Below are 19,869 nucleotides of genomic sequence, written 5' to 3' on the forward strand. Positions count from 1 at the left end.
AGATGTTCCTGTCCCTAAAGAAGCAGCAAAACAGTTCTGATTCTCCCAGGGGGCTGATTTTCAGAACTTGTATTGCATTTTTGGATGCTTTTTGACTTCTGTACACAACAATAAAGCAGCTCACTCCTCCTCACTGTACGTGTGAGGGAACAGGCGCTTCGGCCAGCGCCAGGGTCGCAGCGTTGCTCATGCAATTACTACGTGATTGAAGAGAACAGCGTTAATGCGGCCGGTTCATGCTAATAAACTACTTTTGATGCAAAGCAGCCGCTCTCTGTTCATTACCCAGCTGACGTAATGTATTTTACCTTGAAAGCGCAAAGGTCGTTTAACAGCATTTCACCTTTCTGGTTTCAGGGCTCGCCCTTCTCGTCAGGGACGTCTTGGGGAGGAAACCCCGAAACCCAAACAGCGCGAGCCGGTCGTGGCCGACCCCCCACCCCCCCGCCCCGTTCCCGTTTCCCACGCGCGGGCTGAGCCCTCACAAACTCGGTACGTGCAAGGCGGCGGGGCGTGGCACGCAGCGGGCGTGGCCCGAGGGGCGTGGCCAGGGGCGTGTCGGGCGTGGCGTGGGCGTGCCCGGGCAGCGGGCGGGCGGTGCATTGTGCGCGGCGGCGGGGCCGGGCCGGGGCCATGGAGCGCTGGACCGGCCGCGTCGCGCTGGTCACCGGCGCCTCCGTGGGCATCGGGGCGGCCGTGGCGCGGGCACTGGTGCAGCACGGCATGAAGGTGGTGGGCTGCGCTCGGAGCGTCGACAAAATTGAGGTACCGGGGCCGGGGGGCACATTCAGGTGGCGGGGAAGCCCCACAGCTGGGAGCGCCCCACGGGCGGGCCTCGGCCCCGCCGCTGCCGCCTTCCCCGGGAGGCCCGGCCGGGGCGGGGCCGGAGGGTCCCCGGGGTCGGAGGGTCCCCGGGACGGCTCCCTCGGGGGTTCCCGGCCCCCGGCGGGGAAACTGCTGGGCGCGGCGGGGCGTGGGGCTTCCCGGGCCGGGCGCGTCCGCGGAGCCGGCGGGGCTCTCCGCACCCCGGAGGAGCGGGCAGGAGCGGCTGGAAGTTGCCCGAGGAGCAGATTTTTACTTATTTTTTGTTTTTTGGGGTTTATTTTTTGAGCTGTCTCCTACCGCGGTTACGCGCAGCCGGTGCGCCGAGGCTGCGAGGAGCGGGTCTCGGCCGGGAGGTGTTTCAGGGCAGGTCGAACCCCGCCGGGCGTGGGGTGTGACGGGCTCCCCGCCTCCACGCCGGCCTCCTGCAGGTAGGACGCTCTTAGGAGATACAGTTCAAAGAGGGTTTCGGTCCGTAACGTTTACCCGTATGACGAGCATCTCTAGAGCTAAGTCAAAAACCTCACGATGTTGGCTTCAAAATAAAGATGCTTAAAAGAAATAGTTTCTGTGGGATCCTTTTTTGTAGCTGGGCGCATTTGGAGGCTTTCCCTCACGGTGGCACGAGCTAAAGCTTATTTACTTTTTAAGAAGTTTTCTCTAAGGGAGGAAAAAAGTTTTAGTCAGACAGGTTAAATGTGGCCATCTTCGTTGTTTGGTGCCTGCCGAGCCACAGGAGATCTATACGAACATCCAGCGTTTGCTGTTTCCTTAGCAAAGGTGATGAGGAGTCGCTATGCGCGGTTGACCACACCAAGAATAAATCGTCCAAAAAGTCATGGAAAATAAGGCTTGTCGCTGCTGGTGTTGCTGAGCAGTGCGGTTAAATAAAGAAATGCTCGGAAGAAACATTTTCCATTCTTCAACATGAATGAGAAATATATCACTTGCAGAAAGGAGAAGATGCACTGATGTAACTTAGTTAACAGTCCTTCGGGGCTTGCTTCTAATTTTGGACTTCCTGACGTTTTGATACTGCGGTTTACAGGGAAGGCTGAGCTCTCCAAAGGCTTTCCCGCGTGCGGCTGATAGTGTTTAATGTACTTTCCTTCCCTGGCTTCTTGAGGCTGTTGTAGCCTCCTGGCATCTGGGAAAGGATGCTGTAAAGGTATGTCATTGCTTCCCATTCCCTCCAAAACAGAAGGAAAAACCATTTCCTATATTGCCCTTTCTTTTGAAAATTTTCTTTCAAAATATTTTTATTTTCTTTGGTGAAGAAAATCAATGAAACTTAGATTCTCCTTTGGTGCTACAGAGGAGTTTCCCGTCTGAAGCCTGAAAGCTTTCCTTTCTGAAACTTTTCTGGCAAAACCGCAGTACAGATTTAAGGAAGTGTAGTCTTTTAAAGCCTGTGCCTTCTTATTTGAATCTGCACACAATGCAATCACATTCTTTGTAGGTGATTTATCTGGGTCATATGGGATGCGCGCTTACTGAGCAGTGCTCACTGTTGGGCACTTCCAAGTCTCTTTTTACTGTCATGTTTCAAAACCTTGTGTCAAACACCGTGGCTGATGTTTGTCCCTGCTTCCTTCTTTCTCCCCTCCTCTCTAAGGACCGAACTGTGTTTGCAGTGCACCGTCATTTGTTTTGGTAGGTGTCTGACTGTGTTTTGCTCTGTTGCTATTCTGGTTTTATTTATGGCAAAGCACATTTCCTTAAAGAGGAAGAAAATCCCAGCAGTCCTGCTCGCTCGGGGAAGGGAAGGTGGTGGAGCGCGAGGTGGTCCAGGGGCCGCTCCGGGTACAGGTCCGTCACCTCGGACTGGCTGCCACGGATGCTGGTGTTGGCACGGATGAGGCTTCTTACTGACTTCTGCCATGCCTTCGGAGCACAGCTGTTCATGTTAACTAAGCTTTCCTCCAGGAGCTTCACCTTGTGGTTTTTTCTTTTAAAAAAAAAAAAAAAGGAGGAAGATATTCAGGCTTCAGGCTATTGAGCTCACACTGGGACTTGGGACTTTGGACGTGGCTGTAAGAAGCCATCTCAAGGAGTGGGAGCTCATGTTGCGTGCGGGGCACGGCCATTCTGCAGCTGCCCTGGTGGGTGATGCAGCTAGACCCCGGCTCAGGAGCTTCCCACAGGGCTCCTGCCCACCGAGGGGCTCTGGGTGCTGCGGGCAGTAGGAAGGCGATGGGATGGTGTGTGCCATCGGCGCTCCGCGAGCATGTCGTTACCTTGATTAGTTATTGTATAACCAGATCTAGCCACAAAATACTCATCTGTTATCTCCGGCTGCTGATTTTCCAAGTCACTGTTGGTCGGATGAGGGATGGCATCCTTGCAGGAAGCCTTGGTGGGGATTTGAGGGATGCGCTGATTTGGGGAGCGTGGTTCACATGTAAAGGGCAGGGTGGGGGAAGCGGTGCTGATGTTCAGGGCCAGGGCGCAGTGATGGAGGGACAAGAGAGAAATATGAAGGAGCTGAGGGCTTGGTGTCGCCACATGTGAATGACGGAATGGTTAGAGCATCGTGGCTGTAGTTGCTGCAGGACAAATCTTGTTGCTGTATTAAAACTGAATAATTTGCTAAATACCTATGTGGATAACAGTGTGTAGAGGAGTGAACCCAAAAAATCACTGAATCCCAGACTGGCGGGGGTTGGAAGGGCCCTCTGGAGCTCATCCCATCCAACCCCCTGCTGGAGCAGGCACCCCCAGAGCAGGGGGCACAGCACCGCGTCCAGGCGGGGGGTGAATGTTTCCAGGGAAGGGACCCCACAGCCTCTCTGGGCAGCCTGTGCCACTGCTCTGGCACCCGCACAGGGAAGGGGTTTGTCCTCACGTTCAGGTGGAACTTCCCGTGTTCCAGCTTGTGCCCGTTGCCCCTTGGCCTGGCGTTGGGCACCACTGGAAAGAGCCTGGCCCCATCCTCCTGACACCCGCCCTTCAGATATTTATAGGTATTGATGAGATCCCCCCTCAGGCTTCTCTTCTCCAGGCTGAACAAACCCAGGTCTCTCAGCCTTTCCCCATAAGGGAGATGCTCCAGCCCCTGATCACCTTGGCAGCTCTGCGCTGGGCTTGCTTGAGCAGTTCTGTGTCCTTCTTGAACTGGGAGGCCCAAAACTGGACACAGCACTCCAGATGTGGTCTTAAAAATAAATAAAGGCAGCTTGAAATGGCAACAGTGCAAATGGTTCAATTCAGAGCCAGGAATACAGTACTCATTTTGTTGCACAAAAGCATGTGTTTTCATTAATGTTACGCACTAGTCATCAATTTTAAGGTAAAGTGGCTGGAACCACTCTATATGGTGGTTTTATAACCTGCTGTAAACTGGTGACTGAAAGAGTATGTTGTCTTGTGGGGAGTTTAGCTCAGGCAATAAATGCTATGTCAAGATTTCTTAATCTCTTGGAAAATCAGATAAGGGCTTGAGGCAAGATAACAAAAGAATTGCAAAGTTGCGGTTTTGGTATTAAACCCGTGTCGTGACTCCAGTGCTCTTTATTTGACTTTTGAAATAAAAATGTTAATGGCTTACAAAACCTGAAAGTCTCTCTTTTTTTCTTCTTCTTTTTTTTTTCTTCTTTTTTTTCCCTTCCGCTGGCTCTGTAGAAAAGCACGCGCTCGACTTGCCTTGAGTTAGTGCTCCAGCCGACTTCGGCGATATCATTTCAAAACTGGATCTGATTTTAATTTTGTCACACCTTTGTACGTGCAGGCATGGCAAACGCAGGCACTGGGGGCTGGTTTTCCCCTCTAATTTTACCTGGCTGTGACCCTTTAAAACAGTGTTGACCTTCCTGCAGTCCTCACTCACAAGCAGCCTCATGTTCCCCACTCGTGCCACTTCTGTGAGTGGAGACTCTTCGTGTGGATCGTCCAACAGTAATGTTAATAGTCAGACGTCGAGGAATAAACTATAATTGAAATGGCTTTGTTTTACTTTTGCATGCCAGGAGATAATTCAGGTTGAAGGCTTGTTTTAAATGAGAAGCCTGGAGGTACTAAAAGCTGTCACAGACTTTTTGGCATGTGCTCTTACTGAGTGTTTTCTGCTCTTCAGATACCTACACGCGTTCCAAGTCAGGAGCGAGGATCAGCGCTTTAGTGAAGTAGCCAAGAGTTTTTAGCAGCCTTGTAAGACCAAGCTTTGGTGGAAACTGCTCCCCGTTAGGTGATCGGCTTTGCAGGGACCCCCTCGCTGATCGCTTGGGTCTCCAGCGTGAGAAGGCTTGCTGTGATTTGGTGACTTGCCACAGCTTAGCTGGTACGCGAGAGTACATTAAGCCGAAGTCGCTCCATCCCGCAGACAAAAGGCAGAGTATCGCTTTTGATGGCTTCACTACAAGGCTCTTCAACTTTCTTCTTCCTGATGTTTTCCAGAGATTTGTATTTAATGTCTGACTTCTTGCAGCAGCACAAAAAAGGGAGAGAGTTTCCCCATGCATGGGACAAAATGTTTTCCCCTGGGCTGGGAAACCACTCTCTGGTCTTTTACTCAGCATGATTTACAAGTTTTATTTTGCAGTGTTCTTCCCCTGGGGTGGGAGAAGACTTGGGAGGGTTTGTGGTAAATGTAGGGTCTGGCTCAGAGGCATGGAAAAGGCATTGAGGTACTCTGGTGCTTTTCTTCTGCAGCACAGGAAGGTACGAGACAGGGAGCTGTTTCCAATGAGTTTGCAGTTGACGCTTGGTATCACACTCTTTTTTTTTATAATAAAAATAAATTTCATATATTTTTATATTTATATTTGTAGAGCATGGCAAAAGTGCTGGCAGGAGTCCTCCCTCCAGCCCCGGTGCGGGAGCACCTGATCCGTGCATGCGTTGAGGCTGTGTGGCAGGGGCCGTCGCCGGTGGGAGACGCTCCGGTTGGGGCAGTCCCACCTGCTTCAGGTCAGGCCGCACCTGGTGCAGCAGTCCTCAGTTTTGCTAGCAATCTTCCAGCAGCTCAGTCATTCCTTTGATACCGTGCTGTAGGGTGGCCAGGGCATCTGGCACTTATTTTTTTCTTAATTTTTTTTTAAATTTATTTTTCTCCAATGCCTTCCAAGTGTTGTTAATTCATCACTTAGAAAAGACTCCTCAGGAGAGGTGCAGGAAGGCAGCAGGCTCCCGCAGTCTTGTGCATGGCTGCTGGAAGCAGCTGAGCTGGCAGGGTTGCGGGGCTGGAGTGCACAGAGCTGCACGGCACTGGCCGGCTCATCTTGTACAGCTCGCCCCAGGCTCCCTGTCTGCGATGGGAATCTCTTGGATCCGCTGCAGGCCCAATAACAAAGCGTCCGGCTTCTTCTGGGAGGCTGGCGAGCATCCCCTGAGCAGCAGTACCTGGCTGCTCTGCCAGAGGGGCAGGATGGTGGGGGGGAACCTGCTGCCCTCCCAGAGCAGCGGGGCTTGTCGGCGAGCCAGGGGAGATCGGGCCCCTCGGGCAATGCCCTGCTTCGAAGTGTTGGAGAGGCTTAGTCATGGATGTTGTGTTCTAAAAAAAATATTTGTTGTTCTTTGTTGGGGCGCGGAGAGCGAGCTGTGCAGGAGGCAATAAATGTGGTTTAAAATACAAGGTTTAACCGATTAATTCTAATGCATTTGTGACAGTTATTGATCAAAGGTAACGTTTATAACCAGGGACTGCATTGTCAAGGTTAGATCTTGCTCAAGAAATAGCCTTTGATAAGCTGAGCTATTGATTGCAGATTCAAGCAGTTCAGCCTCTGAAGAGGCTTGTGCTCTCTTCGTCAAGCAGCGCTGCGGTGGTGGTGGTGTGGGAGGAGGAAGAAGTAGCCAAGCCTTCTTCCCGGGAGCTGAGCATCCTGAGTAGCCATTTGCAGGCTGTCTGATCCCTTCCACCGATTGCTGCCCAGGCCGTGAGGTGCAAGGGAGGCTCTTGACCCCTTTGGTCCTCCGAGGCAGTTAAATAACAGCTAAATTGCTTTGTAGTACCTGAATGTGGAATTTGGTTACGTTGCGTGCACATTGACGGCTTGGAGGTCAACTGGTTAAAATTTTGGCCTTCCTCTGCAGGTGTCTGCCCGTGGGGTTGAGCTGTGGATGTCCCTGCAGTGCCGGGTATGCACGGTGGGGTCTGTCCCTCTGCTCTTCAGCTGGGGATAGGTTTCACAGGGCATTCTTGAAAACACAGGTTTACTTCTGTGCCCACACTGTCTTAATGTTGTGACTTACAGCAACGGGCTCGTGGCTGAACGCAAGACATGCAGATTTTGGTGCCTGGCTCCCATCCTCCCTGTGCCAAAGGTGGATGAGCTGCTGGCCCCAAATACTGATCGGGGACCTCATTGCTTGATCTCTTCTCTGTCTTGTCGCTCTCCCGGCATGCAGGCTGCGGAGCTGTTGGGCTGTGTGGAGCCTGATGAATTATTTTTTTTTAAGGCAGGAGGAGCAGCTCCAGGCAGAATAATCCCAAGGCATGGCCCCCGTGTAAATGAATGACCTTCGGATTCTCCTTGGCCTCTGGAAGGGCTTGTTTAGTGTTTGACAAAGGCCTTGTCTCGGGGATGGTGGGCACTCAAGGCCTCTGAGGTGCTTTTATTGCCTCTCGTCCCTGACCAGATCCTTTCCTGATTAAATGCGAAAGAGATCCTGTAATTGCTGTCCTGACTAGTGGGGAGAAATGCTTCGATGTCCCAATGGTTTTCCTCAGCCTTGAAGCTCAGGAGGTGTGTGGGGGAAGGGTTGCTTTTAAATTGGGTTGGATTCATCCTCCTTCACCTCAAAATGCACGTTAAAAATGTCTCATTGCAGCAGCCCCCCTTCTCCGCCTCTTTGCAGTAGAGCAGTAATTCCGGGGTATGTTGAGCTTGCAGCCCTAAAAATAAGTAATGATTGAGCCTTTCCTGGGATTTTAGAGACATGACACGGTGCTTGTTCTACCTCTGCCTTGCTGTGTAACAAGGCAGATCCGGTAGCTGTCCCGTGCCTCAGTTTCCCCATATAAAACCGGGCAGCTGCTGCCCTGTGGAGGTGGGAGAGCGGTATGGGAGCAGCAATTAGGCTCGGATGGGGGGGTTCTGGTCTGTGTTTTGGGTTTGTGGGCAGCGTCCTAGGGCAGGGAGGTCTGGACGCAGCCATCACAGTGTTAGAGGGTGAATATGATGGTGGGTTTCCTGGGGCTTGTTCATAGTTTAAGCTCCGCAGAAAGTCGCGGCTGTGCTAAAGTCAAGCTTTCACCCTCGCTCCTGCCAGTGTCCATGTAGGAAGTGTTAATGGCAGTTTCCTGGCTGACAAGATCATTATTGTGCCTCAGTCAGTCCTGGGTGGGTTTGTGCCCACCCTGGTTCTGTAGGGTAAAATGGGACCGGGGTGCTGTGGGAGCAGAGGACCTGCAGTCTTGCTCCTTCAGCCAGACTTTTCTCCCTGTTAGGCTCATGCAGATCAGCTGCAGCTCTGCTCAGCTTATCTGGGGATTAGCACTGGCGTAGATGTGAGCGGCACTGAGCCTGCCATGTCCGGTGGTGTTGGTACAGATGTTTAATCGTGGCACCTGCAGCTGTGCAGTGATGGAAGTGGTAATCCCTGCTGCCACTTGCTCCGACCACAGCTGGGCTGGGGTGTGCGGGAGCCTTCATCGTGCTTGTTGGTGGGTCGTAAATCTGGGGCGTATTAAAATTCAGGACCCAACATCTGAATTTTGGTACTGGGGAGTGCTGGGAGCCAATGGGGGAAGGTCCGCTCCCCTCCAAGCGTGCGTTAATCTGTCTTTTCAGAAGAGGATTCGTTGAGGATTACATGGGCACAGGACGGGAGCCGATCAGACAGATGCGCGGGGACCGTGGCTCTTGCCCAGCTCTCGCTGCAGGATGCTTGCTGCCGTGTGGATGGCACTGGGGGAGAGCTGGAAAACACCCAGCTCTGCGGGCTTTGGAGAAAAGCCAGGGCTGTGCTGTGGCACGTGGAGAGGAGAAAAGGCCGATCTCGTGGTCGGATGGCGGGGACCTGCTGTTCTGGTACAGCTGTTTCGGTGACAGCGGTGGGTGCTTTGCAGACGGCCGTGCTGGCAGGCGTGTTGTGTTGGAGCGGGGTGTAGGGCTTGGCCAAGCTCCGGGAGCCCAGCGGCTGCGATCGATGCCCAGGTTCTCCTGGGCCCCCGAGCGAGGAGCTTAGAGCTCACTGGTGTGTTATCTGCTGCTGCTGCTTTGTCTCGCAGTAGGCGACTCTGGGGCTGGGAAGGGGGAAAGCCCCCGGTGAGCTTGTGACAGAGCTGGGAACATGTCTTGGCTGTCCTCAGGAGCACTCCCGAGTCTTACCCACAAGGTACGGTGACATACTCAGCTACAACATATGTTATTCAGGGTGGGCATGTGCTGATGGTTTCCATGGCGCTCTGATCACACTCTAGATCTTCAGGGTATCACTAGGCATCTCAGACTCTCACTGCTGCAAGATTAGGTGGAGTTTGATTTAATTAAAATAAATAAATACTTTTTTTTTTTCAACTCCCTGAGCATAGTGGAGGAGTGCGTGCCTCTGGTGGAGATGACACAGGAGGCATGTGCCGTGACCTGAGGGTGTCAGGCTGAAGCTCAGGCTCGGCTCTGCCCTCCGAGTGGTGTGTTTGCAGGTTGCCTTGGAAATATGGGCTCAAACAGGCAGCAATCCAGCCTGCGACGCACGGACTGCCGGGTCTGCTGCATGCAGGCATTTGGGCATCTTGGAGCTACGTGGTCTTTGAACCCTGCTTGCGAAGGCAGCCAAGGGCTGGTGGAGGCAATACAGCAGCTTCAGTCTGAATAAGAGTATTGGGGTTCTTTGAGAAAGGAAAACATTTATGTGTCTGGCTGCGTGGGAACCTGCTTTATGCATGTTGGAGCTGAAGAGCAGGCAGGCACCTGTGATGCTTGTTTTAGGATAGTCATACCTCAGAATAAGCAAGAGAGATTGCTCTAATGAGCTGTCATCGTAGGAGCAGCGTATTTCCTCCTCCCCCACGCCAGCCGTAGCAGCGTGATCTGAGCAAGCAGTAAAAAAAAAAAGTGCCTTCAGCCTTGACGTAGGGAGTGATTGTTTGAATGCCTTAAGGTAGCAGGGATGTTCAGGGCAACGTAAATGGGGTGATTTGGCTTGCGTGTATGATACTGGAAATCTAAAATTAAGTGAGCTAGGAAAAAAATAATCTTGGATGTTTAACTGCTGAAAAAGTGCAGGGAGCAGAGGGAGCTTGGAAAAAAGCAGCGTGACTCTGGAGCAGTCAGGGAGGACAATTACTAGTACTGGGAGGACATGACTGCTCAACCAGACCCCTGTTTAGCAGGGAGTGTGGCTTCAGTGCCTGGGATGAAACCAGCTGAGTGGCTCCCTTGGGCCACGCTGCACCCAGGGGCAGGAGACGGGCAGGAGATGCCGCTTGGCCCCTATGGAGCCTGTGGGACGGGTTGCTGGGAGAAGGACAGGTACCGTGTTGATGTTCAGTGTCCAGAGCCTGGGCAGCATCCACGAGGCATCCCGGACAGCCGATGCCAAGATGTAATTTTGTGCTGTCTCTGGTGGGTATTGAAAATCACGGCAGCATCATGGGCGTGAGGAGTCTGGCAGGAGAGAGGGCTGCCTTCCCGTGCCATGCGCTGTAGCCCTGATGATGACTGCGGTCACAACTACCCAGCTGGGACCGCTACCCCTTAGATGCCTCTCTGCGGTCTGCTTCTTGCTGCTGGAAGCTGATAAATAGCAAATAGGTCCGAGAGGTTCCCCGGGTTTTTATTGCCTTCTCTTCCACAAAATGAGATCTGATTTTTCTGGGCTGTTTATTATATGAGTGCTGATTTTGTGTGCCACCTCTGAGTCTTTGGAAGGACTGTAAAGTCAGTGAATTTAGGATGATCCAGGCTGAAAAAAATACATACAGGGACTTAAATTTTGTCCAAGTGTTGATCACTTGTTTTCCTTTGCCTGTGCCAAAGAGGTGGTGGGTTTCTGGAGCAGCGTGAAAAAATCACACTCTCTGATCAGGCAGCCTGTACTGGAGATGCACTTCAGGTAAATGATCTGAAACTAGTGCTAGTCCTTCTTTGTCTGTACTTGGTTTTGGTATTGGTGCCCCCAGCTGAGTACTGTGCATTTGCTTTTCCATTTAAACATTATTTTCTGACCTTCCCTGTCCCCACTGTTCTTCCTTTTGTCCTGGAACAGGCATGGATCTGAGCTGAGGAGTGACGATTGGCAAACAGTCAGCCAAAACCATCAATTTAAAGCTCATGAGAGGGAAGGAGAATCACTTTACTGTTTTAATCATTTGAAAACTCCTATTAGACTCCCATGGAGGCCCTGCCTGGGCACCTGGAGGCAGGCAAGAGGAACTGGAAGAAATGTGAAGTAATACTCGTCCTTGGATCATACATGGGCAAAAAGCCCCAGGTATTTGGCAGCTCTGGGAAGGGGCTCAATGTGATTATCTCCATTTTACAGATGAGGAAGCAGCTCTGAATCTTGCCCATGGTCACAGAGCACACGACGGAAATAAATGCCAGTCTAGTGCTTTATTCATTATATATCTCTTCCTCTATTATGCTGTTGCACTGGTATTAAATCTTAATTAAAAGAAGCTTCAAACTTGCCAATCAGTAAAATGAAAGGATTTGTAAGCCCCCAGTTTTCTTTCACAACTGTGTTGCTGTTCATTAGGACTTTTCTCCTTCATTTCCTTTAGATAGCAAAAGTAATTGGGGTGACTTCGGTTTCTTTCCAGTTGGTTTCTTGGTACAGCTATGTATTTAAGCATAAGCTAAATCAGTAGGATGCGAGTACCTATGATGAATGGCAGGTTAGATTAAAAATTACCTAATGGTTTCTTCTGGCTTTAATCTCTCTGAACTAAATGCGTCTGAAGTTAATAGGATGGTTTGCCAAATAAAGCCCTACGTGACTCTTCTTTTTTTCCTCCCTTTAAGAGTCCCTTTTAAATGTTTATATCAATTAGTTTTGTAAAACCATTTTACCAAGACTGAATCTAAATGCGTAGCACTGTGCCCTTTCCAAGTGTTGTATGCACAAAAAGCATTAACCCCTTCTTGGGAGAACTGGCGTATTCTTAACATATGGAAAACGCCCCCTAAATGCAAGGCATCCTTTTAGACCTTTAAAAGCAGATGACTAAATAGTATATAGTAAGCAGCATGACCAGGTATTCTTCTTTGTCTTACTTACACATAAGTGAGTGCTAGGGGTTTTGGTTTTTTTCAGTTGCTCATTCATTCATCCAACACTGCTCGAAGCTAAGGTAGGTCACAGTGATGTCAACGGAAAAATTGGTGTCTGAGCAAGAGGCACATCGCAGCCCGCGTATCTGGCACATACTGCCGTGTTGGCTCGTTATATCACACGAGTAGTTTAGATGCCCTTTGTGGAAAGCTGGTCTTTCACGGTTGTAGCAGAACTCGCTGGGTACTGTGTTCGTCCTGGGTAGCGTAGCAGAATTACAGGGGCGAGGGCTTGCATCCATGGCAGTGGATGGCTCGAGGTTAAGCATTTTAACACATAGGGTATCTATTTCTTCTTTATGTTGCAACATCCCAGTTTGTACCAGTAGCTATGGCACCTGGCGGTTTTTTTCCAAGCATCCAATGATAATGGTGTGATACAGAGATGCTCAGGTCTTGTTTCAAATCTTCATCTCCAGCTGCTGGAATTGCACTGGCCCTCATCTGTATTGGTGTTGCATTACAGGGTCACTCTCAAGTTGCTTATGAAACCTGGAAAAAACAGCTTTTTTATTGTCTCCTCCCCCCTTGTCCATGTGGTGTGTTTAAAGTGGAATGAGCATTAATTGAGTGACTTAGCAGATGCTCTGCAAAAATATTGCAAGCTTCCTAATTCAGAGAGTTGCTTTACATAAGTCTTCTCTTGCAAACTTGCCCGCAGTTGATGTTTCTTTGAAGAGCCTGTGATGACTCGTTATCTATAGATGGTTGAAGCACGTTCAGCTCCTCCTGGATGTCAGTGGTGTTCGGCACTTCATTTTCAAAGAGAATTTGTTAACACAAGTGTAGGCTGAGAGATGAAAGGATCCATGTTGAGCCTTGTTTGAGGCAGGGAGACACCAGACAGGAAAAGAAGGATCTTGAAAGATATTTGATTTCTCTGGTCAGTTGTGACAGAGAAGCCTTTCTCTGAGTGCGAAAGGGCTTTCTTTTGGTGTATCTAAGATATAAGGTAAGGAGATGGAGTGGGAAACGGGATGGGCAGCTCCACCATGACTGCCACTGCTGTCCAGAGCACCCTTTGTTTCACCTGCTCCTTCATCTGGGTTGCTGCACTGCAGCCCATGGCGTTTAGATCCTGTCTGCCTCCACTGAGAAGCTGTACTGAACAGTGAAAGGTTTCACCGAATAGTGAAAAGTGACAGCTGAACATGGGAACCGAGATATTAAACACGGCATTTCCCTCTGGCTGTAGATGAGCTTGTCTGTCCTTTCCCGTCCATGCTAATGGGCCCTTCTTCCTTCCAGCCAGCTTTCCTGGTATGGGTCCTCTTTTGGGAGACTCATCCCAATCCCTTGTGCTTGTATTGCTTTTCTTTTAAAATCATTGGTGTTCTTGACTCAAGTTCAGCAGGACTGAGTTCAGCTGGCCTTGTTCCTGCCATCAGCTGTAAGCTTTCCTCCCGCAGCTCTGCGACGCACCGTGGTGCTCAGCCTTGGGATGCGATGGGTGCCCTGCTTTTCCTTTCTGCGTGTGAGCGCGCTAACTTTGAAAGACAGCACCCTGCTTTACCTGCGATGAGCACTGGCACTAGCAGTGAAAATTGGAGGCACCCCTGGAATGATAACTCAACGCAGCTTTCGATCAAGCAAACTAAATGCAGCCTGGCAATTGCAGGAGGTGCCAGGTCACCAGCCCTCTTCCAAGAGCAAATTAAGACCATAGTCCTGGCTGTGACCCGTGAACTAGGAAGCAAAAGTGCCAGACATGAGCCGTGGTACTTTACAAGCAAATACTGAATGGAATGGATCCCGTAGTGGAGTGCCCGAGTTTGGGCAGTGGGATGGAGAGAGGTCTGAAGCTGTCGCCTTGGTGCCAGGTTATGAAGAATGTGACTAAGGGCCCCTTGCCCATTTTTCCCTCCTGTATCTTTGCAGGAACAAGTCCCCATCTCTGGAGTGGTTTAGCACCTTCCAGCAGCCCTTTATACTGCTTTTAATTTTCTAAATGCTGCCCTTGCAGATTTTTCCCCCAACTGTTTTCTCAATTGTGTACTCTGACCTTTAAAAAGTATATATTTTTCTACTATTATCAGCACATTATCAACCAGATTGCATGTATAGCAAAGTGAAACCAGTCCCGGGAGGGTTCACAGAGGTACGATTCAGTCCCAGGGGCACCTTTGTTCTCTGTCGCGCAGAAACACTGTCTAGCTCAGCCCAAGCAGAAGTCTCCAGAGAGCGCGATGTTGTTGGGATGTATCGATCTCCAGGCTGAACTCAGCATGTCAGTCCCCTTCTTGCTTGGTGCTGTGAGAGCAATAATAATAATTCTTGTGTAACTGCAATGCCTTCGCTGAAGCGGTACACAGAAAGGAGAGTGGCTTCTGGACCAGACCCGTAGGCCTGGGCTGGTTTTGGCTTGTGGTCTGTGAAAGCTGCGGGTTCCTGTGAAAGGAAATCAGAAAAGCTTAAACTCGCCATTCAGGGACTTGGCCCACCTCTGCGGTGGTCTTAGGTGTTGAGAACAGTTGAAAATCATTTAATGAACAGAGCCACTTGCCCCAGAGTAATTAAAATGAATGTGCTTGGGGCACAGAGAGGGGTTTAGAGGTCTTGGCTTGTCTGTCCCTGTCCCAGTGAAGATGCTCAGCCCTGCTCTGTGTAAAATCTTGCCAAGAAAAAGTTGGTCACCAGAAAAGCCGCTGATAAAGAGCACACTTCATGATTTGGAGTTGGGAGCCAATTCACCTCTTCAGGTGGATTGTTTTTTTTTCCTTTTTGGACTCTGTGGCATCTGAGTTGCCAGCCCTCCTTGTTACCCGGAGGCACACAGCCGTCCTGTGTTGTGCTGGCCAGGGAGCAGAGAGACAATTCTAACAAAACTTCAGGGATCAGAACCTGCAGGTTTCCTGGGCGTGCTGGCGTCTGATCTGCAGGATGACATGCACGGGAGGCCAGCTGGATGGGAGCTGGGCCCATGCTTTGGTTTGGCGTTTGCTGCGTCCCGTGGTGTTTGTGAACGGACGTGGCCCCACGAGCTCTCCTGCCAGCCTGCGCCAGGGGAGCAGGTGCTGGGCTGTCTCTGATTTTTTTGTTCTTCTCTTTCCACTTCTCCTTATGTTCCATGTTGGTTTTTCTGTTGCCTAATGTTTATTTCAGAATTTGGACATCAAGCTGGCTAACAGACTCTGCAAATGTCACTGACGTTGGGTGTTTTGGGGAGCAAGTTTGCCACTGCGGCAGCTGCCGAAAGACCAGCTCTGCTAAGTGAAAGGGACAGGGGACCCCGGGGCTTGCTAGCTGCCCCCGGGAGAAAGACACCTTTGGTGCTCTGGTTTGTCACCGCTTTCATCAGAGTGAGCCGTGTCCAAGGCCAGCGTGGCTCTCCAGGCTCCCCCCCCGTGTCAGTACAGATGGTGGAGCTGGTTTCAGCATCTGCCTTCTCCAAAATGTGGGAATTTCTCCGTGCACCTTCCTGAAGGGCCAGGAGGGGCTTGGGCAATCTGAGAGGTGATGCTGTACCTCATAGGAAGCAAAGAAAAGTCAGCATCCCTCCAATGTGAGCTTCACGGCAGTGTTTCGGGTGGTCCCGGGTGCTGGGGCTGGGTGGCCCGGCTTCCCCACATCCTTGTTTCTGGCTGAGGCTGGGTGAGCTCCAGGCCGGGTGCTCGGCTGGCGCTGGGATGTTCGGCAGCCGCTTTCATGTGCCATCACTGTCCTGCCATCCTCTGCTTCTAGCCAGGGGACTCCAGTGCTGGGCCTCGCTGCTCCTTTTATAAACTGCTGTGAATTGCAGTCCTTGGTATGCGGGGAGGAGCTGGGAGGAGTGGGAAAGCTGCCTCTGGCAGGAGAGCAGCTTTATTGCACCCTCTGAAATGTCACGTTGGTGAAACCACCGCGGGCGATGGCGTTCGAGTGATTTGGTGGACGTTTGTAGCCAGAGTCCATCTCTCTGCAGAAACCAGACATCACGTGGCTCTCGCCTCATGCTGGAAGCTGTCACTGTCGCTAATATGACACATCAGAGAAGAGATGCTGCTTCTCATTAGCATCAGGGGGTAAAGGGCATCCTCCAGAGGATTTGGTGCTGTAGCTGCCGCATCATTAACACAGGCGGCCAGCAGCACCTCTTCGCCTTTCATTTGCTTTATATCATCTAGTCTTATAAAAGATCTGGGTGCTTGGAATAGTTGTTGGTGATGGCTAATGAGGAATCATTGGGCATGTGATCGCCACGTCCTTTATGCACGCGGCAGTGTGGCAGACTTGCAGCCTGGTGCCGCAGCAGTATTTATTTGTCTTTTGCCAGCACCTGCTCACCTCGACCTGTATTCTCTGGGGTGATGGATGTGTGCGGGGTGTGTCCTCAAGTTCAATAACTTAAAGGCTGAAGGGCTCAGACTCCCATGTATATTGATATTTCCTTTTTCTTCATTAGCATTTACAATGATTCTTCCCTAGCACCTGCTCTTAAGACGGGCTCGCTGGGAAGCTGTTGTGTTTTGTTAGCCCTGGGGTGTGTTTTTAAGCAAATGGTGGGATAAGCTGCTCCACAAGGAGAGGAGGCTGATGGCTCTTTTATTCCTTCCTTTCTCTTCCCTAGAAATTGGCAGCTGAATGCCAGAGTGCTGGCTATTCGGGGACCCTCATCCCGTACAAGTGTGATCTCTCCAATGAAGAGGAGATCCTGTCAATGTTCTCTGCCATCAAGACCCTTCATCAAGGAGTTGACGTCTGCATCAACAACGCAGGGCTGGCTCGCCCGGAGCCCCTGCTCTCGGGGAAGACGGAGGGCTGGCGGACAATGATAGATGTGAGTAGTGCCACTGGGAGAGCGGGAACTGAGCTAGATTTTTTATTTCTTCTGGCCACCAGCACCGTTGTCCCCATCTACTTACTTCACGTGTGCAGAGCTGAGGACCCTGCTTCCCATCTGGCTCTGACATGGTCCGGGTTTGCTGATTGGGAAATGGAAAGACATCATGTGCTGCTGAGCCACATGCCTTCACCTTGGAGGATGAAAACACTCTATACCTTCAGTAGCTTTTTTTCCTTTAGCTCAATGGCTTTCTAAAGCGTGAAGAGCCTCACTTCTTTTTTTTCTTCAACAAAATAGGAAATTGAATGCCAAGCACTGGCTTTTGTAGCTAATCCTGTTAGTTGTAACAGTGGGATGTAAAATGCGCAGATTGTTTTTCACTTAAAAAGCTGTAATGCTTTTTGTCTTTATAGCTTAATTTTTTGCCCATAATCTGGTTAGAGCTGGATGTGAACAAGGCAATTTCATATGCCAAACTGGGAGTTTGTGCAAACGGTCCATGCCATGCAGCACTTCTCCCTGGGTGCTGCTGTCCTGTGGTGCTGCTGTGCATCTTTGTAGGACTTCACCATCTTTTGCCATTGTGTGATGGCCCTTTTCCACACACACCAGTGGCAGCCATGGCTGTGGGACCCCAGGCCAGTTTGTGTGCCCTTGCAACAGCCCTTTTGCACTGGCCTTCCTGCAGCTCTGGCCAGCGAGATGCTGAAACAAGAGCTTTTCATGAAGGTGATGTTCCCCTCTTCTACTACCTACTTTTGTGCATGAAAGCATTGTCCTCATAGGAACAAGAGTCGCATTCATGGCTTTGAGTAAACCTTGCAGCACCTCAGCAGCTGTGAGAGCTTGTCCTAGTGAAGGAAAAGACATGTCTATTTAAAATGCTGCTCGAAGCTGTAGGCTTGGGGCTACTACATCTGACAGCAGAGTGAGCCGGGATCTGTCTGCTCCTGTGGCAGCCGGTGGCTGTTCATCCAGCAGCAGATTCAGGGGCTGTGTAAAGCAAAACAGGGAGGCACATCGAGGCCTCAGACTCCTGCTGCCAGGGCAAGAGCTGCCATATTCTGGCTAATTAAGTTCTTGTTAGGATTTTGGCTGGTGTGCTGGCTGCTGTGACTACTGCCAAAGCAAGCTTTGTCTGCCCAGCCAGGCTTTTGTGGGTTGCCCAGCCTGGGTCACTGCACAGCCGCATCTCCCTGTCCCCGGTTGCCATGGAGTCTTTAAAGAAAATTAAGTGAAGTGTAGCTGAGGCTGAGCTGGTGTAAAGCAGGGCACTTCCCAGTGTTGTCTCACTGCAAGCCTGGCCCTGCAGGTTGCCTGCGCCTTGTGAACTCCTTGTCCTGGATGCTGTCGCTGTGTCTTGTGTGGATGCCTCAGTGGATGCTGCGTGTCCCTCACGCTTGTTTCTCTTTGTTCTTCTGACCTTTTGTTCTTTGTAGGGTAGGCAGGCTGGGGGACACACGGGGCTCTTGCCAGCTGAAGGCCCTTCCCCTCTCCCTGCTCCCTTCCCTGGCTGCTCAGGTGGGAGTGCAACCTTCATCTCACCTTCCACCACTTTTAGGGAGCAAGATTTCAGAACGGGGATTGTCCTGTATGAGATGCTCCCGTGTTGGTATTACCAGTGGGCTGACGAGGGGTTTGGGAGCCTGTGGGGGGTCCCCCTCCTTGTGGGTGCTGCTGTGTGCACCCTTTGGAGCTGCTTTGGGGTGATGGATGGGGTGGAAGGAGAGGCAGGCTGGTGGCTCCACAAGGGCAGCATTAGGAAACAAGGCTGGGGGAATATTTTATTCCCAGAGGTGATCTGTACAGCTATATCTGCTCTCATTTGCTTGGCAAAAGTGCTGTTGTAGCACTGCGAACAGACTGAGACACCCAAGCTTTCTTCATATACTGGCAGATTTTTTTTCCTCTCACCAGCTTCCCAGCAGCTGGTGGGTTTGCTCTTGGCTTGTGTGTAATTGTCCAAGTAACACTTGCACCTTTAATGTGAAGGTGAAGTCCTGGGACCCTCCGGAGCAAAAGCTTCACCCACCTCAGCCTAGGCAGCCTGGCAAGCCTGGGTTTTGCTTTTTAGCCAGTTGGTAAGCGGTAGAAATAGCTCAAGGTTTTTCCTGTTGCTGTGTGTCACCAGTTTTGTGGCTGCGACCTCCCTGCTTGGAAACCTCTCTCCCCAAGCATGCTGTGGCTGTGCAGGTGCCGGTGCGACAGTGGGGTTTGGGGAGGGATCTGCAGTGACAGCTCTCCCCGCTGCGGCACACCAGCCCCAGGGAAGCACTCGGCAGGCCCATTTCTCCTGCATGCTTTGAAGCTCTCGGAGGGTCAGGACAGGGGAAGGTTGCCAGCGCCTTTCACAGGCCACTGGGCTTTGCAGAGCTGAGCGGGAGCAGGGCGGCTTCTTCCAAAGGTCCCTTGGAGAAAGGTGTTAGTGAGCAGCACAGTTTGAGAAATGCTGTTGGAGAGTTTCAGTGTACTTCTCGGTTGCAAGACAGGAGAATTTTCTAAACAACCATTGATCTATCGATTTAGGAGGCATTAGGGCCTTAAATTAAAGGCATTTTTTTCTTTTTGGTAAATTGATTTTTGTTTCCATGCATTTTTTATGAGCTTTGAGGCTCTTGTCTCCTTCCAGGCTCTCCTCTCAGTATACCTATTCCATAAAATTTCTTGCTATACGTCTAACAGACATAATCGTGTTATCATTTACTTATTCTTCCTCTTTTTTTCTTTTTTTTTTTTTAATGTTCCAGTTTGTTATTGTCTGGCAGTTGTTCCCAAGGGGGAGCTTCATCTCCCTGGGCTGCAGCAGTCTGGCATTGGGAATCGCCCCTCCATTGCTTTACAGCAGTGCAGAGCCCAGCACTGCCAGTGAATTCCGTGTGTGCCAGGGAGGGAGCGTGTTATCTCAGGCAGGTCCTGAGCCCACCATCTTTTGGGTCACAGCTTCCTCCCTTTTGTCTCTACTTGTTTGTGAGGTTGTGCTTGACATGAGGCTGGAGCAAAGTCCTCCAGCCGTCCCAGATCCACACGGGAGTAGCCAGGGCTGGGTGCTGTGTACACATTGACTCCAGG

At 50.9% G+C, this 19,869-nt stretch overlaps 1 protein-coding gene across 1 annotated transcript in view; it reads left to right on the forward strand.

The window, feature by feature from the left end:
* The first annotated feature begins 587 nt into the window (after nucleotides 1-587).
* The window catches only part of DHRS11 (dehydrogenase/reductase 11), a 28,405-nt gene continuing 9,123 nt past the window's right edge, over nucleotides 588-19,869 (forward strand). Inside the window, exons 1-2 of the mRNA XM_075113083.1 lie at nucleotides 588-765; nucleotides 16,585-16,794. Of these exons, the coding sequence (XP_074969184.1) occupies nucleotides 634-765; nucleotides 16,585-16,794 (342 nt within the window). The 5' untranslated portion in view covers nucleotides 588-633. The remainder of the gene's footprint in view (nucleotides 766-16,584; nucleotides 16,795-19,869) is intronic.

Source organism: Phalacrocorax aristotelis, chromosome 18, assembly GCF_949628215.1.
Source record: "Phalacrocorax aristotelis chromosome 18, bGulAri2.1, whole genome shotgun sequence".
NCBI classification, from domain to species: Eukaryota; Metazoa; Chordata; class Aves; order Suliformes; family Phalacrocoracidae; genus Phalacrocorax; species Phalacrocorax aristotelis.